At 48.4% G+C, this 22,500-nt stretch overlaps 3 protein-coding genes across 3 annotated transcripts in view; all 3 read right to left on the bottom strand.

The window, feature by feature from the left end:
• Positions 1-5,943: 5,943 nt before the first annotated feature.
• slc41a2b (solute carrier family 41 member 2b) overlaps positions 5,944-22,500 on the bottom strand; it is a 26,363-nt gene continuing 9,806 nt past the window's right edge. Inside the window, 4 exon segments of the mRNA XM_083692334.1 lie at positions 5,944-6,309; positions 7,127-7,313; positions 17,728-17,876; positions 18,575-18,757. Of these exon segments, the coding sequence (XP_083548460.1) occupies positions 7,128-7,313; positions 17,728-17,876; positions 18,575-18,757 (518 nt within the window). The 3' untranslated portion in view covers positions 5,944-6,309; position 7,127.
• On the bottom strand, positions 9,574-12,178 carry LOC310820617 (E3 ubiquitin-protein ligase TRIM39-like). The gene is made up of 2 exons (XM_083692331.1): positions 12,040-12,178; positions 9,574-11,677 (listed from the first exon to the last, which is right to left on the bottom strand). Exon 2 carries the CDS (start codon positions 11,673-11,675, stop codon positions 10,053-10,055), a length of 1,623 nt encoding a protein of 540 aa, XP_083548457.1. The 5' UTR covers positions 11,676-11,677; positions 12,040-12,178; the 3' UTR covers positions 9,574-10,052.
• On the bottom strand, positions 13,837-15,911 carry LOC310820616 (E3 ubiquitin-protein ligase TRIM21-like). Its single transcript, XM_083692330.1, has one exon. The coding sequence runs from the start codon at positions 15,877-15,879 to the stop codon at positions 14,248-14,250; it is 1,632 nt and encodes a 543-aa protein (XP_083548456.1). The 5' UTR covers positions 15,880-15,911; the 3' UTR covers positions 13,837-14,247.

The following is a 22,500-nucleotide window of genomic DNA, read 5'->3' as shown; positions in this document are numbered from 1 at the left end:
ATTCTCGTGGAAGTAAAATATTTGATGCTACCCGCCCCCCCCTTGCTACACCCCTTGCCCGCCCCCCCCTTGCTACACCCCTTGCCCGCCTGCCTGCTTGCTTGCCAAGGCCACTTGACCTAGAGGATTCTGGAAGCACAGGTGTGCAGATTGGAACCCACCACCTGGAGTCTAACCAAGCAGATGTCCTCACCTTTAAACCACACCCAGTTGGGGATGGAGGGTGGAAGATGTCTGGGTCTTATGACAGGGTCTTATGACAGGGTCTTATGACAGGTCTTATGACAGGGTCTTATGACTGGGCTACAGAGTGACTTCGTCAAACCACCTTCCTACACAAATGTCTTTGAAAGCATGTTCAACGTCTGAAGCTCCTGCTGCTGCGACCACAGTATGCTGTGTGTGAACTGACCAGTGGCTGAGTCACTGATGCATCTGTTAATACTCCACCGTTCACATTGCTGGGGAACCTCTCAAGTTATAGACAGTACCACAAGATGTGTGGTACTGTCTATAACCATTCCAACATGGCTGTCCGTTTCAGGTCAGGCAGTGGGCCGACCCTCTGTGGAAAGGCCCTGATCTCTGTCATTACAACATTACTGCGGCTCTTTTCAAGTGGGCACCCTTTGAAGAAACGGCCCTGGAGACTATATAAAAAAAAAACAACCCACTGAGCTGAAGAGAGAGAGCCCTTATGCCTGACAGGCCACAGATCAAGTCTCTTATTAATAACAAGCCGACAACATCACTCTCTCCCACGACCTTCCGAAACAAGATATCAATCACCGGGATAGAAGCAAGGGCGGAGGGGTCCATCCAATCCACCCAGAGCGCTTTCCAGGGACGAGAGATGTCTCTTGTAGGGGGTAAAAGACACGTGCAGGGCTATTCATGGCACTAACTGTCAAAAATCCACAAAAAATCTGTCAAGTGGATATTCTCTCACAGTAGGCCACCCAATATTGGGTTGTACGATGCAGGTATTCTTTTCAAACGTGTTTTCTGATAACAGATGGTTCATTACTGTGCCAGCTGGTAATGTTTTATGAATACTCTCCAGGGTGTTGTCAGTATGGTGGCTCTGTAGGGAGTGACACCAGGAGGCAGGAAACTCAAACACAAAATGCCTGACATGTGGAGATCTATTTTTATGAGAGGTTTTTTTTACGTGACAGAAACAGTTCACACTGTGAAGAGAAATGTGTTACTCAATGTACTCGCTGCTCTCAGCACATTTGCTTTACACAGGGACTCGCGAGAAACCGTTAAAACTGGTAAAACACGTAAAACGCGATCCCCACCGTTCCTCGCTGACTTCAAATGACTTATTCTTCCCCTACCAGTTCATAGAACTACATTACACACGTCACTCCCACGTGTTTAATAACATATCTAACCTACATTCACACAGGTAGGAGGAAGCTGAGGGAGATTAATGTGTTTTTAATGGTGTGTTAGACCTTTTGTACAAATTCCACCAACCTAGTTTGTGGGGCAATAGACTTGAATCAGGTCATGCGAAATATAAATGACTATCTTGGAGAAAACATACTCAATGGGCCAGTTTCACAGACAAGGCTTAAGCCTAGTCCGAGACTAAAAAGCATCCTCAGTGGCAATTTGCCATTGAAAGTGTGACCGGCCCTGAGAGTATGAATTCAGCTGTTTGAGAGAAGCCTTGAATCTTCATCAACCTGCCCAGTGGTGAGTACATGTTGTTTGAAGTACAGTAGACCAACATACAGCACCATGGCAGTTATCAAAGCTGTGTGCTGGAAAACCCTGTTAGTGCAAAAGTGAAGATATGGGTTTCATATTGAATTTCCTGTGTTTTGCGGCTTTTGACAAGCCATAACTTCTCACTTAAAACATATTGTTTGGTCATTAATAGAGAAGTAGATTGGTTTATGAGTTCACCTAGTGGGCCGGTGATTGGTTAATGAATTCACCTAGTGGGCCGGTGATTGGTTAATGGGTTCACCTAGTGGGCCGGTGATTTGTTAATGACTTCACCTAATGGGCCGGTGATTGGTTAATGAATTCACCTAGTGGGCCGATGATTGGTTAATGGGTTCACCTAGTGGGCTGGTGATTGGTTAACGAGTTCACCTAGTGGGCCGGTGATTGGTTAATGGGTTCACCTAGTGGGCCGGTGATTGGTTAATGAGTTCACCTAGTGGGCCGGTATGGATGGTGCATGGCCCTCTCCATGCCAGCCCATTCTAAAGCATCTGCCATCTCCTCACAGAGGTCGCCGCCTACTCCCCTCCTAACTGCCCCTGTGGGCAGGCTTTGATACTGTGTGTCAGAAATACATGCAGCCTGCCCTGTGCTGCACGGCGCTCCCTTGATGACTGGTTATCCACCCTGTCATTAGATGGAGGCTGCCTTCACATAGTGGTGCCCGTGTGTGTGTGTGTGTGTGTGTGTGTGTGCGCGTGAAAGTCAGACAGCTGCTGTTATCGAAACTGTGTCCATGTGAGCTGTGTGCCTCCATGAGTATCAGTGACTTGGGAGGTGAGACCCTCAGCCGGAAGGCAACCCTGACACGGTGAGACCCTCAGCCGGAAGGCAACCCTGACACCTCAGGTCTCTGATGTGGTGTGTGTTCTCCACTCCCTACATCATGTCCCCCCCCCCCCCCCCCCCACACACACACACACACACACACACACCCCTTCCCTCCTCTCCGTTTGAGTTTCCGGCCATCTCGGATCTCGGTCTAAATAAAGAGGGATCGATCAGGTTTTCACCTCTCGAGGAGAGTGATCCTAGGCTGAGTCATCTGCCCTTAATGACACTGTTATGGATCCCCCTACCAGCCTCCCTCGGAGTCAGTCAGGAGACCTAAGGGGTCGGGGTCGACAAAGGCGGACTGTGGCCGCCTGCAGAACTGTAGAGGAGACAGTCTTGGGTGGTTTCTTATTTGAACAGACTCTTGGCAACAGGTCAGGTCAGGTCAGGTCAACCCTGGCATCTTGATTTCAACAACCTCTCAAGGAAGCCATTTCCCTATATTCTCTGTTCCCCCCCTTCCTTCTCCCCTCCATCAGTCACCGAGGAATCTCACCCCTGGGTGGCAGGAATCTCTGTCTGTTTACTCCCAGAGAACACACACACACACACACACGCACGCACGCGCGCACGCACACACACACCCTAGTAGTACACCCTCCCACAGTAGTAAAACTTCATAATGATGATAATTATCATTTTAATAACCCCCATCACATTCAATCTTGACTGTCATTATTCAGCCTTACATAGACGACACAGGGCTCATTCAGTTCCCCCTGGGGGGGGGGCACTCTGAACACCCCTGAAAAAAAGAAAATAATCTGTTTCCAATTACCTCCCGGAGTGAAGCAGCAATTGTTTCCCAGGCACCTCAGAGCCCAGGGAGCTGTGTTCAGAGCAGAGCCGTGTGGGGCTACACCTCCAGACGCCTCAGACCCGACACTGTCTGAGACTCTGACCGTGTTAAAATGTTACTAATCCCGCTGGGGCTGCTGTCTGAAAGGGCCAGAGTGCACCCCTGGATTGGGTTTCATGCCGCCCCCCCCCCATAGTTTTTTTCTCCAATCCCTGTTCCTTTATAATCTCTATTCCTACACAACGTCTGACATTTTGTTTTTACGGTCACAAATACATCATTCACCACTGTAAGCCGAGACTGCCCCTCAGATAACAGCTCCAAACCCTTACTTACAAAACTGTGTTCTCTGGAATATGTTCAATAATACTATTACCTGAAACAACACTGCCAACTGTCTAGATGTGCAGTTGTTAATGTGGGCAGCGAAATAATACCATTCCGGTAGCAGATACATTAATCACGTCTTGATTCTCTCCCCTCACTCCCATAAAGACAAGAGCAGGAGAGACATTTAGCGGGGAGTCATTGAGTGTTCTGGTTTTAAGCGGCCTCTGGAGGTCCGGCACTGGCTGCTACAGATCATGGTAATGGCACCTCAGAGGCCTCCTCCACAACCATGAAAACGCTTTAGTCAGGCCCCTTGGACACTCGGGAGAGATGTAAAAATACACACTAAAATGAATTCCTTCGATATGGGTTAGACATACCAATCACGACATGTGATTAGTGATTTCAAAAATGAAAGATATCATACTTAAACATATATATATATAGATAGATATGGTGGAGGTGGTTGGGTTGCTTCTCACGTTCCTTGAGGGAGTACGGAAAATGTATCGGACACAGAACTGAATGTTTTGCTTTTAGAATGAGCACGAGGTTCAATATTTTACACATCATCTCTTTATACATCCCTTTCCTTTTGATCCTTCAGAACTGCCTTTCTCCTTCAGAGCTGCCTTTCTCTGTACTGCTAAAACTAATCTTTCATGCCCATAACCTGGAATGTTTCTTCCATGTTCCCATGTAACATACACTCACTGGCCACTTTATTAGGTACACCTGTTCAACTGCTCGGTAACGCAAATATCTAATCAGCCAATCACATGGCAGCAACTCAATGCATTTAGGCATGTAGACATGGTCAAGATGACCTGCTGAAGTTCAAACCGAGCATCAGAATGGGGAAGAAAGGTGATTTAAGTGACTTTGAAAATGGCATGGTTGTTGGTGCAAGACAGGCTGGTCTGAGTATTTCAGAAACTGCTGATCTACTGGGATTTTCACGCACAACCATCCCGCACAACACACAACACGTCAAACCTTGAAGCAGATGGGCTACAAAAGGGGGTCCAACCCAGTACTAGCAAGGTGTACCTAATAAAGTGGGTGTAATTTCTCTCACCGACAGTGACCTCACACTCCCAATGAGCCAATCATTCATGTGAAGAGACACCTTTCAATCTAACCAGCCAGTGTGTACAACAGCCTAACTGGGACAGGCAAGGCCTGCAGGTGACATCACAATGAGGTCGTAGAACCGGTCGTAGTCAACAGAACTCATGACTTGGCATGACATGACATGGCATAAGATGGAGTCCACCCAAGGCTGCTTTGTCAGCTGAAATTGTCTCTGTGGATTCACGGGCTGCTGTTTCGTCCTCTCAGTGTGAAAACCACAGAGAGAAAATTGAGAAAGAAAGGGAGAGGGAGGGAGACAGAGAGAGAGAGAGAGAGAGAGAGAGAGACAGACAGACAAACTAGATAGCAAGGGAATTAGAGGATAGATCATGAGAAAGGAGTGAGAGAGAGAGAGAGAGAGAAGGAGGAAGGAGATGGAGAGACAGACAGAGAGAGAGAAGGAGGAAGGAGATGGAGAGAGAGACAGAGAGAGAGAAGGAGGAAGGAGATGGAGAGAGAGAGAAGGAGGAAGGAGATGGAGAGAGACAGAGAGAGAGAAGGAGAAAGGAGATGGAGAGAGAGAGACAGAGAGAGAGAAGGAGGAAGGAGATGGAGAGAGACAGAGAGAGAGAAGGAGGAAGGAGATGGAGAGAGACAGAGAGAGAGGAGGAGGAAGGAGATGGAGAGAGACAGAGAGAGAGGAGGGGGGGCTGGTGGAAGAGTGGCAGCACTGTAGCCCCCATAAAGAAGATGGAGGTGGTGTTTGGGTGCATCTGTGTGTGAGCGTGCATGTCCGCGGAAGAGGTCATGAAAGGTGGCGTGCATCACACGGATGTTGCCATGGAGACTGAGGGGAAGATAAACTGTGGATATATATATATATTTATCCAGCGTGGACATCCAATCACGGCCTAGTCATAACATTAACATCTCAATCAAAACGTTGCTTTGCTACTCAGAAGTGGGACTGATTAAATGTAATCTGTGCTGATGATCTCGTGTCCTGATTGCATGTTCATTTGGTCCAACACACCCCTCTCTAAGCCCCTCTGGATAAGAGCCTCAGCCCTACGAAAGCTCTAATGCTACATCCTCCAATCAGACTCTCCGAGGCACTTGGAAGACCTACAGAAAGTTGAATCAGACATCTGTAGGCAGGTGGGAACCGTTTACCAAAACCGCTGGACATTTATTAAAAACATTAATGTGAGTCACAAAAGCCATGTTGACCAACAGACGACAAGTCATCGTCTCGTGAATATAAAATGACAAACAAAAAATCTTTAATGGCACTTAATTATAGCTTGGTAGAAAACAAAACAAAACAACTAAAACGTGAAAACAAACATGGCATCACATCGAATAACACCTGGTCAACCAGCAAATCTTCAGAGGCACATTTCATTGGATTATAGTTGAGAATCACTGTGCATACATGTAAACAGCGTGTGATTGGCGTGTCAATATCCACTGTCAAAATGACATGATCCTGCTGGTTTTGGCTGCATAATACCATCACCGTACCTTGTCTGTGTGTATGATTAGACCCCCATATATGAGAGAGAGAGAGGACAGAGAGAGAGAGGACAGAGAGAGGAGAGAGAGGACAGAGAGAGAGGAGAGAGAGAGGAGAGAGAGAGAGAGAGAGAGAGAGAGAGAGGAGAGAGAGAGAGGAGAGAGAGAGAGAGAGAGAGAGAGAGAGAGAGGAGAGAGAGGAGAGAGAGAGAGGAGAGAGAGAGAGAGAGAGATGATAAGTTACACAGAAATCCTTTACATTCCTTTTTTTTTTTTTCTCAATAGATTTTTTTTTTTTTCTATGATTACAAAAGCATGGCTACCGGGAGCCTGCCACACCCACCCTCCTCTGTCACAGCGCCACCTTGTGATCATGCAAACAAACTGCTACAAAAGGTGCAAATGATGACAGTTTAAAAAACAAACTGAAACCCCCGTCTCTGACCATGACAAGAGACTAATGGAAGTGCAGAAGAGACTGTGTATGAGTTGAGTTGGGAACCAGTAACCAATAAGATGCACTGTAGGAAACATGTGATTTCAGGCTGCAACGCCATTGGTTGTTTGTCCAAAACAAAAGATGCAGAAAAGCTTCTCATTGGTAGCACCTCATTGGTTCCAATCAGCATTTTGATAAGTGCCGCTCTTGTCCAATAGTAAAGCAGAGGAATGTTCCCGCAACCAATAGCTGAGCGAGGCAAACAGCCACACCCCTGCAAGGCATAAGAGGAAGGGGGGTTGTGGGGGCGGAGTCAGGGGTAGAGGCACAGGTATGAACCCCCCCCACCCCCACCCCCTCACCTCACCCCTCCGTCAGGGGTCAGAGGTCACCTCAGTCGCCCACGTCGCTGTCCTGGTCGCCGATGACCCACAGGAAGTGGAAGCTGAGTGCCAGGAGGGCGGTGCCTAGGAGGTCGCCCAGGGCGGTCAGGTAGGGGATGGAGAAACTGTCGGGGTCTTTCCCACTGCGCCACATAGAGTACACCATCCAGTCTGCTATACACAGCAACAGAAACACCTGGGACAGAGAGAGAGAGAAATAGGGAACTATTTTATGTAGCAAAACCTCATTTACCAGCAATGTGAAAGGAGGGAGGGAGGGAGAGAGGGAGGGAGGGAGGGAGACACCAAGTTAATTCTGATTGGAAAACAGAACACCCTCTCCTTAGCTAACTACAAGTTTCAATTGGAAAAGCCTCACATCCCCCACATCACACACAAGCACACATTCCCACACATACTCATATTCAGGAAGCTGGGAGTGGAAACTAGAGAGAAATTAAGGGGAGGGCGAGGGAACTAGGCAAATGCAGAAACACAGATATAACACCAACGGAGCACAGACAGTGAGCCAGAGAGTGTGTGAGAGAGAGAGAGAGAGAGAGAGAGAGAGGGGGTGGGGTTGCGGGAGGAGAGAAAGAGAGAGAGAGAGAGAGAGAGAGTAGTGCTGGGCCATTGTTTTGAGAGAAAATGAGCTGGCTGGTGTTGTTCCCGCTTCACTTTCCAAAAAAACAAAGAGCTTAAATCGCTGCCCACTGCGATTAGCCATGAGCGCGTACAGAGAGACACAGTGTGGTAGCTACGCTAGGCATACACGCACTCCACTGAATGGCAAAAGAAAGTGAAACATTTATAAAGAACCATCAACAGATCACGACTGGCTCATCAACCACGTATTGAAAGATGTCGGTATTTTCTGGTGCGTCTGAAAGGACGTGTCTGAACTGATGGGTTCTTCTTTGATTTCTGAGCATAATGGCTTTAAAGACGAAACAGATCTGTGCGTGGTGACAACATGGAAAGCCCCGAGGGTCACACTGACAAATCCTCTGTCTATGCCTCCTCTTTTTCCGACATGACATGCAAAGTAGGTTCCCCGAAATAACACAAGACTTTTTTCATACGGCTCCTGCATCAAACACCGTCATCTTCTCTCTTCCTCACTCCCCATGTTGGAGGTGGTCCTCTGTGGTCCTCTGTGGTCCTCTGTGGCTCCGTCGGTGGAGCACGGCGCTAACAACGCTTAGGTCGTGGGTTTGATTCCTGTTGGGACCATGTATACTGAAATGTATGCACTCACTCACTGCAATGTAAGTCGCTTTGGATAAAAGCGTCAGCTAAATGGCATATATTGTCTCATGCTTTTACCTTCAATCATAGCGTTCCTCGTTCTGGCACTTAACTGCCTTTCACTGTCCAACCCCCACCCCCCTCCCCCTACATATCCCAAACACAAAGGCAAATAATGCAGCAAAGAAAATGTGCAAAAAACGTCCGAATCCCAGTTGTGTTGTGTGAATATGTTTCAGGGAGGCAATCGATACGATTGTAAAACCAGATGGAGAGAAGTGCCTCCAAACACACTCACCACCCCCCCCCCCCCCCTCTCCCTCCCCCCCCCCCCTCCCTCCGGAACAGCATTAGAGATCTCTAATAACGTCTGAGTGGGGAGAGAGAGGGGAGGGGAGGGGAGAGAGAGGGGAGGGGAGGGGCGGTCGACAGGACCGAACCCAAACAGTGTTTGATCTGCCTGGCTGACCGTGTGAGCCGGAACCAGCCTTTGTGCCCATGTCACTAACTTGAGGGTTTACAGAGGAGAAGAAAGAAGTGCTACGCTCTTTGAATGCGTTTGGTGTTTTTAAAAATAAATAAATAAATAAATAAAAAAAGTTCTTTGAATACATTTGTTTGGAAGACTGAGGTGAGACGCCAGGGGAATGAACAAGCAACAGAGAGATGGACACATTGTTTCCTTTTGTAAAGGTGCCAAAATTCCATCAATGAAGAAAAGAATTGCTGTTATTTACATTTACATTTTTGCCATTTAGCAGAGGCTTTTATCCAAAGCGACTTACAACAAGTACATTTGTCTAAAGTGAGCGAATCACCACCACATCAGTCATCTTAATAAAAAAAACACCTATGCTTGGACCAGGGGTCATTGGCAGTCACAATGCTAGAAGAAGGAAGGATTATTTATTGTTATTTGTTTAGTTTTTTAACTGTAATGAGAGCGATGCAGTGCTGATGAATAGGGTGTAGTGTTTGAGTGCAGGACCTGAGGGTGTCAGTGTACACTTGCATACTTGGAAGAGTGAGAGTGCTGTAAGTTGCAGACTGGGCTGGAGATCACACCCTGAGCAAACACCGGAGGGGGAACTTTCCATTCCTTACCACAAGGCTCATAAAATAGTCCCTCTGGAGGAAGAGTGTGGAGAGAGGAAGGTTCAGCTGGGGAAGATGGAGGCAGATGTTCAGCAGATGATCCAGGAGCGACAGCAGAAGGTTAAGGAAATCAAAAACTCCATGGAGCTCAACAACAGAGATGCAGAGAGACAGTTGGCAGACAGCATACAGGTCTTTACTGCTCTGGTGCTCTCCATTGAGAGAAGCCAGGCTGAGCTCCATGAGGTGATCGAGCAGAAGCAGAAAGCAGCAGAGAGGCAGGCTGAAGGCCTTATTAAAGAGCTGGAGCAGGAAATCACTGAGCTAAAGAGAAGAAGCACTGAGATGGAGCAGCTCTCACACACTGAGGACCACCTCCACCTCCTGATGGAGCAGTGGACTAGGACTACTCACCTCCTACAGTTGCACGCACGCATTAATACAAGAAAGACATTACAGACCATTCATTCACTGGTTTTATTTTTGTTAATAGGAATGACAGTAACATAGTTAAAATCAAGTACGGGCATTAGGCAATAAAGAACTGTAGCATTTAAACATACAGCAACCAGCAGAAGTGAGAGGTTGGCACTCAGTCTGTGACAGGAGTGATGACCAGAGGGGCGGAGTTTAGACCACCATCATTATTACAGGGGCAGAAGAATGGATAAAGTTTCTCAGTGAAAGTGCAGCCGGTGAAAGAGTAGATATGAGACCTGGCCTCCACATCATAAAAGGAGACCTGACCCTCCTCATAATCCACAAACACCCCCACCTTCTGGGGCTCCTCTCTCAGGGACAGGGGGACCATAGGGTCTGCGAGTGCCTTGTACTCATTTCCATTCCTCAACCTTACAGTCCAGTATCCATCCTCAGGACTCAGTGTTATAGCCCCCTTCCTGTTGATGGACTCTCTGGCCACACCAACAGCCCAGTCAGTCTTCTCCTTCACCTCCACTTCATAGTAAAACCTCCCTGAGTAGAAACCCTCCTTTCCTAAAACACAGGGACAACTGGAAAACCTCTCTGTGTTATCAGGGAGATTCTTTCTTGTGTCTCCATGTCTAACTTGTTTCCCATCCTCAGACAGAATGAGTTTACCGTGTGCTGTATCAGGGTCCAGAGTCACGTCCACTGCATACCGCTGTATCATCTTCAGCTCAACATCACACAACTTCTTCACTTCACTCGTAAATGTCTCCTCCAGCTGAGACACAGCTCTCCTCACAGACCAAAGATTCAGATCAATGTGAACACTGATCTGAGACCAGTCCTTGGTGTGTGGAGGGGTGGACAGGGATGGGAAGCTCTGGAGGAGGTGGAGGTGGTCCTCAGTGTGTGAGAGCTGCTCCAGCTCAGTGCTTCTTCTCTTTAGCTCAGTGATTTCCTGCTCCAGCTCTTTAATAAGTCCTTCAGCCTGCCTCTCTGCTGCTTTCTGCTTCTGCTTGATCACCTCAAGGAGCTCAGCCTGGCTTCTCTTCATGGAGTCCACCAGAGCAGTGAAGACCTGTATGCTGTCTGCTAACTGTCTCTCTGCATCGCTGTTGTTGAGATCCATGGAGTTTTTGATTTCCTTAACCTTCTGCTGTCGCTCCTGGATCATCTGCTGAACATCTGCCTCCATCTTCCCCAGCTGAACCTTCCTCTCTCCACACTCTTCCTCCAGAGGGACAGTGTCATGGGTCTTGTGGTCTGTCTCAGTGCAGAACTGACACACACACATCTGGTCACGCCTACAGAACAGCTCCAGGAGTCTCTCATGCTTCTTACACATCCTGTCTAACAGGTTCTCCACAGGGTCCATCAGCTTGTGTCTCTTTAAGGCTGTGACTCTCTGATGAGGCTCCAGGTGAGTCTCACAGTAAGAGGCCAGACACACCAGGCAGGACTTCAGAGCCCTGAGCTTCGTCCCAGGGCAGATGTCACAAGGCACTTGTCCAGGTTCGGCAGGGGACTCATCTTCAGCCCTGGCTCTCATTCTCTTGAATTGCTCTACGACCTCTCTAAACGTTGTGTTGACGCGAAGCTCAGGTCTTCTATAGAACGTTTCCTTACACATTGGACACAGACACAATTCACTGCTGTCCCAGTACTTTCTGATACAGGCCATGCAGAAGCTGTGTCCACATGGAGTAGAGACAGGGTCAGTGAACACATCCAGACAGATTGAACACAGGAGCTGCTCCTCAGACAGGAGACTGCTGGAGGAAGCCATATCTAGAGAGACCAAAGGTGAAACTATAGATTAGATTAGATTCAACTTTATTGTCATTGTGCAGAGTACAAGTACAGAGACAACGAAATGCAGTATAACTATAACACCAGAGCTAGTCAGCTGACAACAATAAAAGATTCAGCTTTACTTGTCAAGTTCAACTTATATTGTAACACAAACCCATCTTTTCTATAAATATTTCAGTTTAAAAAAAACAAAAAACATCTTAGTGTTACCACTTATTTTTTATTTAAAAAGGCGACATTATCGAAAAGTAGAAGTGTTTAACACAGATGAACAAAAAAGGTAAAGCTATGATTCATGCTGAAGTTTACTTTCAAATATCCAGATCTTATCTACTCACCTGAGTGTGTGTGCTGTATGTTGACACTAACAATTTTTGTTGTCCTAAGTCAGTAGAGGCCCACAGCAGCAGACGACAAATCGCAGTTGTTGTGTCGAGAGATTGCTGAAAAGAAAGGGAGTTTGCTACTGCGCCTGACTTATCTCTCCACTTTAGTTTCCCTTTAGGAAAGTGATGTTACGAGGCCACACCTTACTCAATACTGCTGTCCTGTGTGTCTACCACATTGCTGCTCTTAAAGGTACAGAACAGAGTTCATGTCTTTGCACTGAGCAGGACTCTCTCCCTCAAAAAGTCAAGTCAGAAGGAAATTACCCCCCTATGATGTCCTAAAAATAAATAATACATATTTGAAAATCACTGGATGCAAAAATGAATTACCCCCAATGACATCACTGGGGGTCATTTCCTTGGGACATTTTCTCTCATGTTTTTGGACGACAGAACATATAAAACTGCCATTTTCGAGTATGCATACGTTCAATAACGGTTAATAAATTATGAAGTGTCCCTTTAAAAGGTACAAAACAGAGTTCATGTCTTTACATAGCTGGGCTCTCTCTCTCTCTCTGTTACTCCCAATTCTGCCCATCTATTGAACATAACAGCGGTATCACATAACTTAATAATATAATATAATATAGGCCATTTAGCTGACACTTTTATCCAAAGCGACTTATATTGCAGTGAGTGTATACATTTCAGTATATATGGTCCCAGCAGGAATCAAACCCACGACCTAAGCGTTGTTAATGCCACGCTCTACCAACTGAGCCACAAAAGACCATTTCCAGGTCCTATAGCTCTCAGTGTAGATAAAGGTAGCCAACTCAGCAGTGGTCATAGTTCACCTACTCCAAAAAGGCAACCAGCCGAAACGTCGAGCCCTGGCTCGCTTTCTGTTTTCGTTATTTTATGACTAAATGAGAAGAAGTACAAGTTCAACCTATTTTGGAGTGTGTCCTGTCTTCTTTCCCAAAGTACACCTACGTCTAGTATAGTTGCTGTACTACATTTACAGGACCAGTCAAAAGTTTGGACACACCTTCTCATTCAATGGTTTTTCTTTATTTCTATTATTTTCTACATTGTAGATTAATATTGAAGACATCAAAACTCTGAAGGAACACACATGGAAAAAGTGTTAAACCAGAATATATTTTAGATTCTTCAAAGTAGCCAAGGTGTGTCCAAACTTTGACTGGTACTGTATGTTAAAGATGTTACTAATAAGTCTTAACATTTACATTTATGGCATTTAGCAGACACCTTTATCCAAAGCGACTTACAACAAATACATTTGTTTAAGTAAGTGAATCATCTATTCATCAGTCATCATAAGACAAAGTCATCAATGCTCAGACCAGGGGCCATAGGCAGTCACAATGCTAGAAGAAGGATTTTTAAAATTGTATTTTATTAACAGGAGAGAAACTTGTACAGGGGGGGTAGTGGGGGTGAAGAGGTCTTTAGGAGGTACTACCCGCATCTCTTTTAGGTCCCTGTGGTCCGACCTTTAATCAAGCCCCCTCCAACTCAGACACAGCAGGGCCTGCCTCCAGGTGAAGCTCTCAACTGCTGATAGCGCTAATGCAGAATTAAATAACAGAGACATGGAAAGAAACGCCAGCGCTGTCATTTCCTGATCTACCATTTGCAGATTTTTTTTATTTTATTTTATTAACAGGAGCTGATCACAGTGATCGGTAGGCATTGACTCAGGTCTAGACTATTGACTCAGGTCTAGACTATTGACTCAGGTCTAGACTATTGACTCAGGTCTAGACTATCACAGTAATGTTCCCATGATGAGGCAGATGAACCAAGCACGCACGCACGCACACATTTTCAACCTCTCCCTCTCAAAGAAGAATATGACATGGAGATACGAGACACAACTGACATGAATCACTGTTCTGTTCTGCAAGTACTTTGTTTCGTAGCAGTTTAATCCATCTGTTCTGATCTCATTTGAGATTGGTGACATGTTTACCGGTCTTATCTTTCCAATGATGAGGGACAGAGAGAGAGAGAGAGAGAGAGAGAGAGAGAGAGAGAGAGAGAGAGAGAGAGAGAGAGAGACAGAGAGAGAGACAGAGAGAGAGAGAGAGAGAGTTCACAAAACATAGTCAAGTTCAACAACCCTTTGTAGCATTTCATTCACATTACTGCAGTCGAGGTCAATTGAGGTCAGAGATCAGAACTCAGTCAGTGTGGTTGGCTCGCAGGAGAGATGATCAGAGGGGCGGAGTTTAGACCACCATCATTATTACAGGGGCTAAGGAATGGATAGAGTTTCCCAGTGAAGGTGCAGCCGGTGAAAGAGTAGATATGAGACCTGGCCTCCACATCATAAAAGGAGACCTGACCCTCCTCATAATCCACAAACACCCCCACCTTCTGGGGCTTCTCTCTCAGGGAGAGTGGAAGAGCAGGATCATCATAAGCCGTGTACTCATGTCCATTCCTCAAACATACAGTCCAGTATCCATCCACAGGGCTCAGTGTTATCTTCCCCTTCCTGTTGATGGACTCTCTGGCCACTCCTACCTCCCAGTCAGTTTTCCCTTTAACCTCCACCTCATAGTAAAACCTCCCTGAGGAGAAGCCCCGCTTCCCAAGGACGTTTATACATTTATCAAACCTCTCTGGGGAGTCAGGGAGACACTTTTTTGTGTCTTCGTGTCTCACTTGCGTCCTATCTCCAGACAGGTAGAGATTAGGATGTGCTGTATCAGGGTCCAGAGTCACATTCACTGCATACTGCTGACTTCTCTTCAGCTTGACTTCAGGCAGCTTCTCCATCTCTGTATTCAGTGTCTCCTCCAGCTCAGACAGAGCTCTCCTGACAGACCCAACATTCAGATCACTGTGAACACTGATCTCAGACCAGTCCTTGGTGTGTGGAGGGGTGGACAGGGATGGGAAGCTCTGGAGGAGGTGGAGGTGGTCCTCAGTGTGTGAGAGCTGCTCCAGCTCAGTGCTTCTCCTCTTTAGCTCAGTGATTTCCTGCTCCAGCTCTTTAATAAGGCCTTCAGCCTGCCTCTCTGCTGCTTTCTGCTTCTCCTCAATCACTTCAATGAGCTCAGCCTGGCTTCTCTCAATGGAGAGCACCAAAGCAGTAAAGACCTGTATGCTGTCTGCTATCTCTCTCTCTGCATCGTAGTTGATGAGCCGCACTGAATGTTTAATCTCCTTGACCTTCTTCAGTCGCTCCTGGATCATGTGCTGCACTTCTGCCTCCATCTTCCCCAGCTGAACCTTCCTCTCTCCACACTCTTCCTTCAGAGAGACAGTGTCATGAGCCTTGTGGTCTGTCTCAGTGCAAAATTGACACACACACATTTCATCACTCCTACAGAACAGCTCCAGGAGTCTCTCATGCTTCTTACACATCCTGTCTTCCAGGTTCTCCCCAGGGATGATCAGCTTGTGTCTCTTTAAGGCTGTGACTCTGTGGTGAGGCTCCAGGTGAGTCTCACAGTAAGAGGCCAGACACACCATGCAGTACTTGAGGGCCATGAGCTTCGTCCCGATGCAGACGTCACAGGGAACTACTTCAGGTTTAGAAGTGGACTCAACTTCTCTACTCATGACTCTCATTCTCTTGAATTGCTCTACAACCTCTCTAAACGTTGTGTTGACGCGAAGCTCAGGTCTTCTGTAGAACTTTTCCTTACACAAGGGGCACAGACACAGGTAACTGGAGTCCCAGTACTTTCTGATACAGGCCATGCAGAAGTTGTGTCCACATGGAGTAGAGACAGGGTCAGTGAACACATCCAGACAGATAGCACACAGGAACTGCTCCTCAGACAGGAGACTGCTGGAGAAAGCCATGTCTGAAGAGACCAAAGGTTGAGACTGTAAAGCATTCCCAGTAATCAATCGCCTCAAAATGATAAAACAATGAATAAACTGACGCAGTTATCGGGTTGTAAAGCTAAATGTATGTCACGATACAAACTAATCTTTTTACAAGCACATTGAGCATCTTCATTTAGAAAACTAGGCCTTCAACCAGTTTTAATACAGCCAATTATTAGTACACATTTCTCTCTCTCTCTCTCTCTCTCTCCCTCTCCCTCTCCCTCTCTACTCACCTACGTGTGCGTGGGTGTTGATGTTCTTAATGTCTTTGGGTGACTGAGAGCCCCACGGGCATAGAACACTCAGTGGTGCTGTTCTGTGAAGAGATTTCTGAAGACTCCGGTTTAGAACTGATGTTGCAAAGCCACACCTTCCCCGACACTGCTGAGCTGAGTCATATGATCTTTTTACAGGGCTGGGCTGGGCTGTGTAATTTGATCTCTTTACGCAGTGCTGTGCTCTCTGTCGTCTTGCTTCCCAGAGGGCTGGGGGGGGGGGGGTATTGTAGCAACTCTAAGAAATTCAACGATATGTAGATGTTCCTAGGTAGGACATTGCACTGGTATTACATCACATAACCTAGGCCATAGTACACCTTCATAGGGTTGAATTGCTACAGTTGCTACAATACCCCCTCCCCCCCCTCCACCCATATGCAATTAATTTGGTTGAATTGGTAGAGTTGCTACAATACCCCCTCCACCCCCCCCCCCTCCACCCATATGCAATGCATTTGGTTGAATTGCTAGCGTTGCTACAATACCCCCTCCACCCATATGCAATTAATTTGGTTGAATTGCTAGAGTTGCTACAATACCCCCTCCACCCCCCCCTCACTCTTTTCAGAAAACAAAGTCTGTGTTTATTTCAGTCTAGTCAGACACACCGCTGTCTGTCTCCGGCAGATTCCCACTCGTGACAACAGAACAGGCCCTGGAGGCCGTAGGCGGATAAGGAACAAGCAATGCAATCGATACATTCTCCCGCACTGCAACATGCTTTACAGGAGAGACTTTACTGAGTATTGATCACCTATAGTATTGATAGTTAGGTTTTCATGATTAAAGGCCTTAGCTGTAAGTATCTATCCACTTCAATGGAGAAGACGGAAGGAGCATTACAAGACACATCGACAGCACACACACACACACACACACACACACACACACACACACACACACACACACACACACACACACACACACACACACACACACACACACACACACACACACACACACACACACACGCGCGCGGTCAGATATCAGATAGAAACACACGCGTGTGCGAACGAAGGCACACACATCAAAAATGCCACACATTCCAGACAGGTCATGGCACACCAAGCAGTGAAAGCGTCAGCCGACATTTGAAGTTTTTACTTCCATAAATCGGTCCTAATTGCCATCAAAACCGTTTCGAAAAACAGAGAAAAGTCAGACTAGCCTCAGGCCTACTCCCAAACCACGGAGCTCTAGGAATGCACGGGACACACAACTGTTTTTCCCTGAAGCACATTGGGGAAAACAAATCTGTCTAAGAGAGCAGCAATCACACCTCAACTTCAGGTTCATTAAAGTAGTGGTTTGTTTGTTTTGACGTGCGTATGAAAATGCTTGAAAGAAGAGTCCCTGAATGCAATCTGAACAGCGTTCAAGTGAAACTGTAACACACACACACCCACACACACACAAAAGCCACACACACACACCCAGTATAACATAGTTGTTTTACTAGAGGTAGCTACTGTATAAAGTAGCTATACAGATGGACACTGCACACACACACACACACACACACACACACACACACACCTACCTGTAATAGGGCAGCGGCCAGGTAGACCGTCATGAAGATGGGTGTCAGGGTGGTGTGGCCGCTCTTCATCAGGTGAATGGTGTACAGGAAGATCAGGTGACCTGGGAGCACCAATAGGAGCAGCACCTGGGCCGAGCGGTGATTGGCTCCTGCGGCGAGAGCGGATATGGAAATTGTAAGGTACAGAGTCTGGACAAAAGTAGCTAAGAGGGTTCATGAACCGCATCACGTGGTCCCGAGAAATCAACTGAGGGTGACGGATGTTAAAGGAGCAATGTCTCGGTTCACTGTGACAGAGAGGAAGAGAGAGAGAGAGAGAGAGAGACAGAGAGAGAGATGAAGAGAGAGACAGAGAGGAAGAGAGAGAGAGAGAGACAGAGAGAGAGACAGAGAGGAAGAGAGAGAGACAGAGAGGAAGAGAGAGAGAGGAAGAGAGAGAGAGAGAGACAGAGAGAGAGAGAGAGGAAGAGAGAGAAGAGAGACAGAGAGGAAGAGAGGAAGAGAGAGAGACAGAGAGGAAGAGAGAGAGACAGAGAGAGAGAGATGAAGAGAGAGACAGAGAGGAAGAGAGAGAGACAGAGAGGAAGAGAGAGACAGAGAGGAAGAGAGAGAGGAAGAGAGAGAGACAGAGAGGAAGAGAGAGAGAGAGGAAGAGAGAGAGAGAGAGAGAGGAAGAGAGAGAGGAAGAGAGAGAGGAAGAGAGAGGAAGAGAGACAGAGAGGAAGAGAGAGAGAGAGAGAGAGGAAGAGAGAGGAAGAGAGAGAGAGAGAGAGAGAGAGAGAGAGAGAGAGAGAGGGGAAGAGACCCTCGGCGCAACATGAGTTAACGCTAAGCTAAGGTATGTTACCTGTGCCACAGAAGGTGCGGCAGGGGTAGTAGCAGCCCTTGGCCTCCTCTGGCACCTCACCAGGTGCGTGGTGGAAGTGCAGGTGGGTGGAGATGCGACTGGCCTGTATAGCCACCAGGTTCCCACCAATACCTGGAGAGAGAGAGAGAGAGAGAGAGAGAGAGAGAACACAGAGGCTTAGAGCTGTCCTTAACTCCTTCAGTGCCGAGGGTGAATAAAGTCGTCCAAATGGTCAACATTCTAGGACTGCCAAGGGTGACTTCACTCACAGAAAATGCATCAATGATGAGGCTTCATTTTGTAGCCAATCAAAGTGTTGTTGCTAGGTAGATACCACATAGAACACTCGGCACTCTAGGTGGTGAGTGTTCCGGAATTCTTCGGCAGTTGGTGAGTTAAGGACAGTCAAGGGCAAGCGCAGCGGTAAGGGTAAGGCTTTTAGCTGACGTGACATTTGAATTGGGGATAAATCCTGGGAGGGCTCCTATCTCTGTCTCTACCCTAAACCCCAGGGGGGCCGTTCCCCAGAGACGGATTAAGTGTGGACTAGTCCTGGACTAAATCCAAAATGTTAACGGAAAAAAAAAAAATCTCCATTGAAGATGCTTTTTGTTGTTGTTGTTGTTGTTGTTGTTGTCTAGAATTAGGCTAGAATCTGTGTTCGGGGAAACCGGCCCAGGGTGTCTCTCGGAATCACAGGCCCTGGAGGGAACCGCTGAAAGGCCGGCCACAACGCCGCAATAGCCAAGTCCTCTCATGAAAAGGCGGCAGGGTTAGGTTGCTGCCACAGATTCAGTTCTTTGAGGTGGAGGGAACGGGGTCTGGAAGGCAGCCAGCGACTGGGGTCAGGGGTCTGTCCTTGTGCATTCTTCTACACGTCACCCTGCCTGCCTCCCTCCGCCAGATGAAGCATGAGACGGCACAAGTGATAAATCGCCTCAGTCTGAGAGATAACTAATCCATATAAGACTGTGTGGGAAACTGACGTAGGGAGGGAGGGAGGGAAAGAGGGAGAGAGGGGGGTGGAGGGGGAGGGAGAGGGAGAGAGAGGGAGGGAGGGAGATAAGGAGAGAAGTGGGAGAGAGACAAAGACAGAGAGAGAGGGGGGAGGGAGAGGGGGGGAGAGAGACAGGAAGAGAGAGAGAGAGTGAGTGCAGGGTAAAGGAGCGACGGAAAAAAAGGAAAAACAGGAGGGGGAGGAGAGAGAAAGAAAGAGAGAGAGAGAGAGAGAGAGAGACTGACAGCCTCTGGGCGCTCCTTCTATTCTCCTCAGCTCCCTCAAGTGAATTCTAATTTGTATCAAGCAGAGGGAACATTTGTCATCAGAACAATACAGGGTATGCCTTCTGAAAGCAGAGAGCGGGCAATTAATATTCCCCAACACAGGCTACCCTCCACAACTTTCCCCAAGGAAAAACTCTCACACACACTCACCCTCTCTTTCATCATTTTGACCCGCTGTCTGGTGTGGTGAGTAAGAGCAGTCTAGCCAAACATTGCTCATGTTTAAACACTCACAGCTTCCAAGTGGACCGAGCACCGGTCACAAACCCAGAATAGTGGATTAGACAAGAGAGAGAGAGAGGGTGAGAGAGAGAGAGAGATAGAGAGGGTGAGAGAGAGAGAGAGAGGGCAAGAGAGAGAGAGAGAGAGAGAGAGGGAGATGGAGAGAGAGAGAGAACAGAGAGAGAGGGCAAAAGAGAGAGAGAGAGAGAGAGAGAGAGGGCAAAAGAGAGAGAGAGAGAGACAGACACAGAGACTTGGGTCAGTGCATGGGCACAGCCAGGGCAGACACCCAGACAGGGACACAGGCACTGCGGTCCCCTGCCCCTGCCCCCGCCCCCTGCCCCTGCCCCCGCCCCCTGCCCCTGCCCCCCTGCCCCCTCTCAGAGGAGCGGACCACTCTGTGTGCTACGACAGCTGGTGACTCAACCAGGCCCATGCCTGCCAGGGAGGCAGAAGGCCAGAGACTCAGACCCCAGCCAGACGGTCAGGGTAGGAGGTAGGTGGAGGTTTAGGCCATTCCAATGAGTACTCCAAGTTATGGTGGAGGAGGCTATAATGTGTTTTGAGAGGAGGGGAGGGGGGGAGGGAGGGAGGGAGGTTGTTATCCTGATCAGGCGGTCTTAAATGAGGACAGACACCTCTCTCGCCCCCCGGGGTCGAGCCCACTTAATCCAATCTATGTTCTCTCTTTGTCTGCCCTTTGACATTCAAAGACACCCTGCTGTGGTGATGCTGCTACGCTGCCATCTCTCTCTCTCTCTCTCACACACACACACACACACACAAGCAGCCCCCCTTCACCTTCCTCGTGGTCGACCTCCAGCCACACCTCAGCGGGGGGCTCTTGTAATTTGGGTCACTAGGTCTGACGGCAGGAGGAAGAGAGGGAGGGAGGTCAGACCAGCGGGGAGTCCCCCCCAGCCAGTTATGCCATCTACCCTGGGGGGGGGGGGGGGCAGACGGTGTGTCTGTCTGCCTGCCTCTTCTCATCTCATCACCTCATCCTCCTCTTCCTGAACATCTCCCTCCTCCTCCTCCTCCTCCTCTTCCTAATCATCTCCCTCCTCCTCCTCCTCCTCCTCTTCCTAATCATCTCCCTCCTTCTCCTCTTCCTCTTCCTGATCTCCCTCCTCCTCCTGATCATCTCCCTCCTCCTCCTCCTGATCATCTCCCTCCTCCTCCTCCTCCTCCTGATCATCTCCCTCATCTCCCTCCTCCTCCTCCTCCTGAACATCGCCCTCCTCTACCACCTCAACTCCTTTTCTTTTTACCTCCTCCTCTACTTCTCTCTCTCTTCTCCTCTACCACTGTTTTCAGAGAGTTGATATGAAAGGCTGTGTGGCGTCTCCTCCTCCTCCCCTCCCCCCTCTTCTCCTCCCTCTCCTCCTCCCCTCCCCCCTCTCCTCCTCCTCCCCTCCAGTAGGGCAGTAACCATCTCCTCTGTGCGTCGTAAATCTGAGACAGTTACAGGGTTTCTGAAACCACTTTCCAGCCCTAAAGCCATTTGCGTGTGTGGTCCCTGTCCACACACACACAGGCACACACACTTCCCAGATTCCCCCAGCTGTTTCATACCTAGGATGCGTCGCAGCTGAAATGCCAATTAGAGACACAGTCGTCCTGCGTCCTGTTAAATGTCTCTCATTAACGACGTGTAATTAAAAGCTTATCTCTCGTTGTCAAGATGCCAGCACCCTGGCAACGGTCCCGTTGACTAGATAGGCGGCGACCGGCAGACGGAGGAGGAGGAGGAGGAGGAGGTCCGCACCTCGGCCATTACTGTCTGCCTACAGGTCTCATTGTTATCATTACTGCTTCACACTTTCATATGAAACTCAGATTCATTGGTGGAGCTGCTGAGGAGGGACTGAGGACGGACGGGGGACTGAGGACGGACAGGGGACTAAGGACGGGGGACTGAGGACGGACGGGGGACTGAGGACGGACGGGGGACTGAGGACGGACGGGGGACTGAGGAAGGACGGGGGACTGAGGAAGGACGGGGGAGTGAGGACGGACGGGGGAGTGAGGACGGACGGGGGACTGAGGAAGGACGGGGGACTGAGGAAGGACAGGGGAAGGACAGGGGACTGAGGAAGGACAGGGGACTGAGGAAGGACAGGGGAAGGACAGGGGACTGAGGAAGGACTGAGGACGGACGGGGGACTGAGGAAGGACAGGGGACTGAGGAAGGACAGGGGAAGGACAGGGGACTGAGGAAGGACAGGGGACTGAGGAAGGACAGGGGAAGGACAGGGGACTGAGGAAGGACAGGGGGACTGAGGAAGGACAGGGGACTGAGGAAGGACAGGGGAAGGACAGGGGACTGAGGAAGGACAGGGGAAGGACGGGGGGACTGAGGACGGACGGGGGACTGAGGAAGGACGGGGGACTGAGGAAGGACAGGGGACTGAGGAAGG

This window comes from Argentina silus (genome assembly GCF_951799395.1).
Source record: "Argentina silus genome assembly, chromosome: 20".
NCBI lineage: Eukaryota > Metazoa > Chordata > Actinopteri > Argentiniformes > Argentinidae > Argentina > Argentina silus.
The sequence above is the reverse complement of the archived record's forward strand: the minus strand, read 5'-3'. Positions and strand labels throughout refer to the sequence as shown.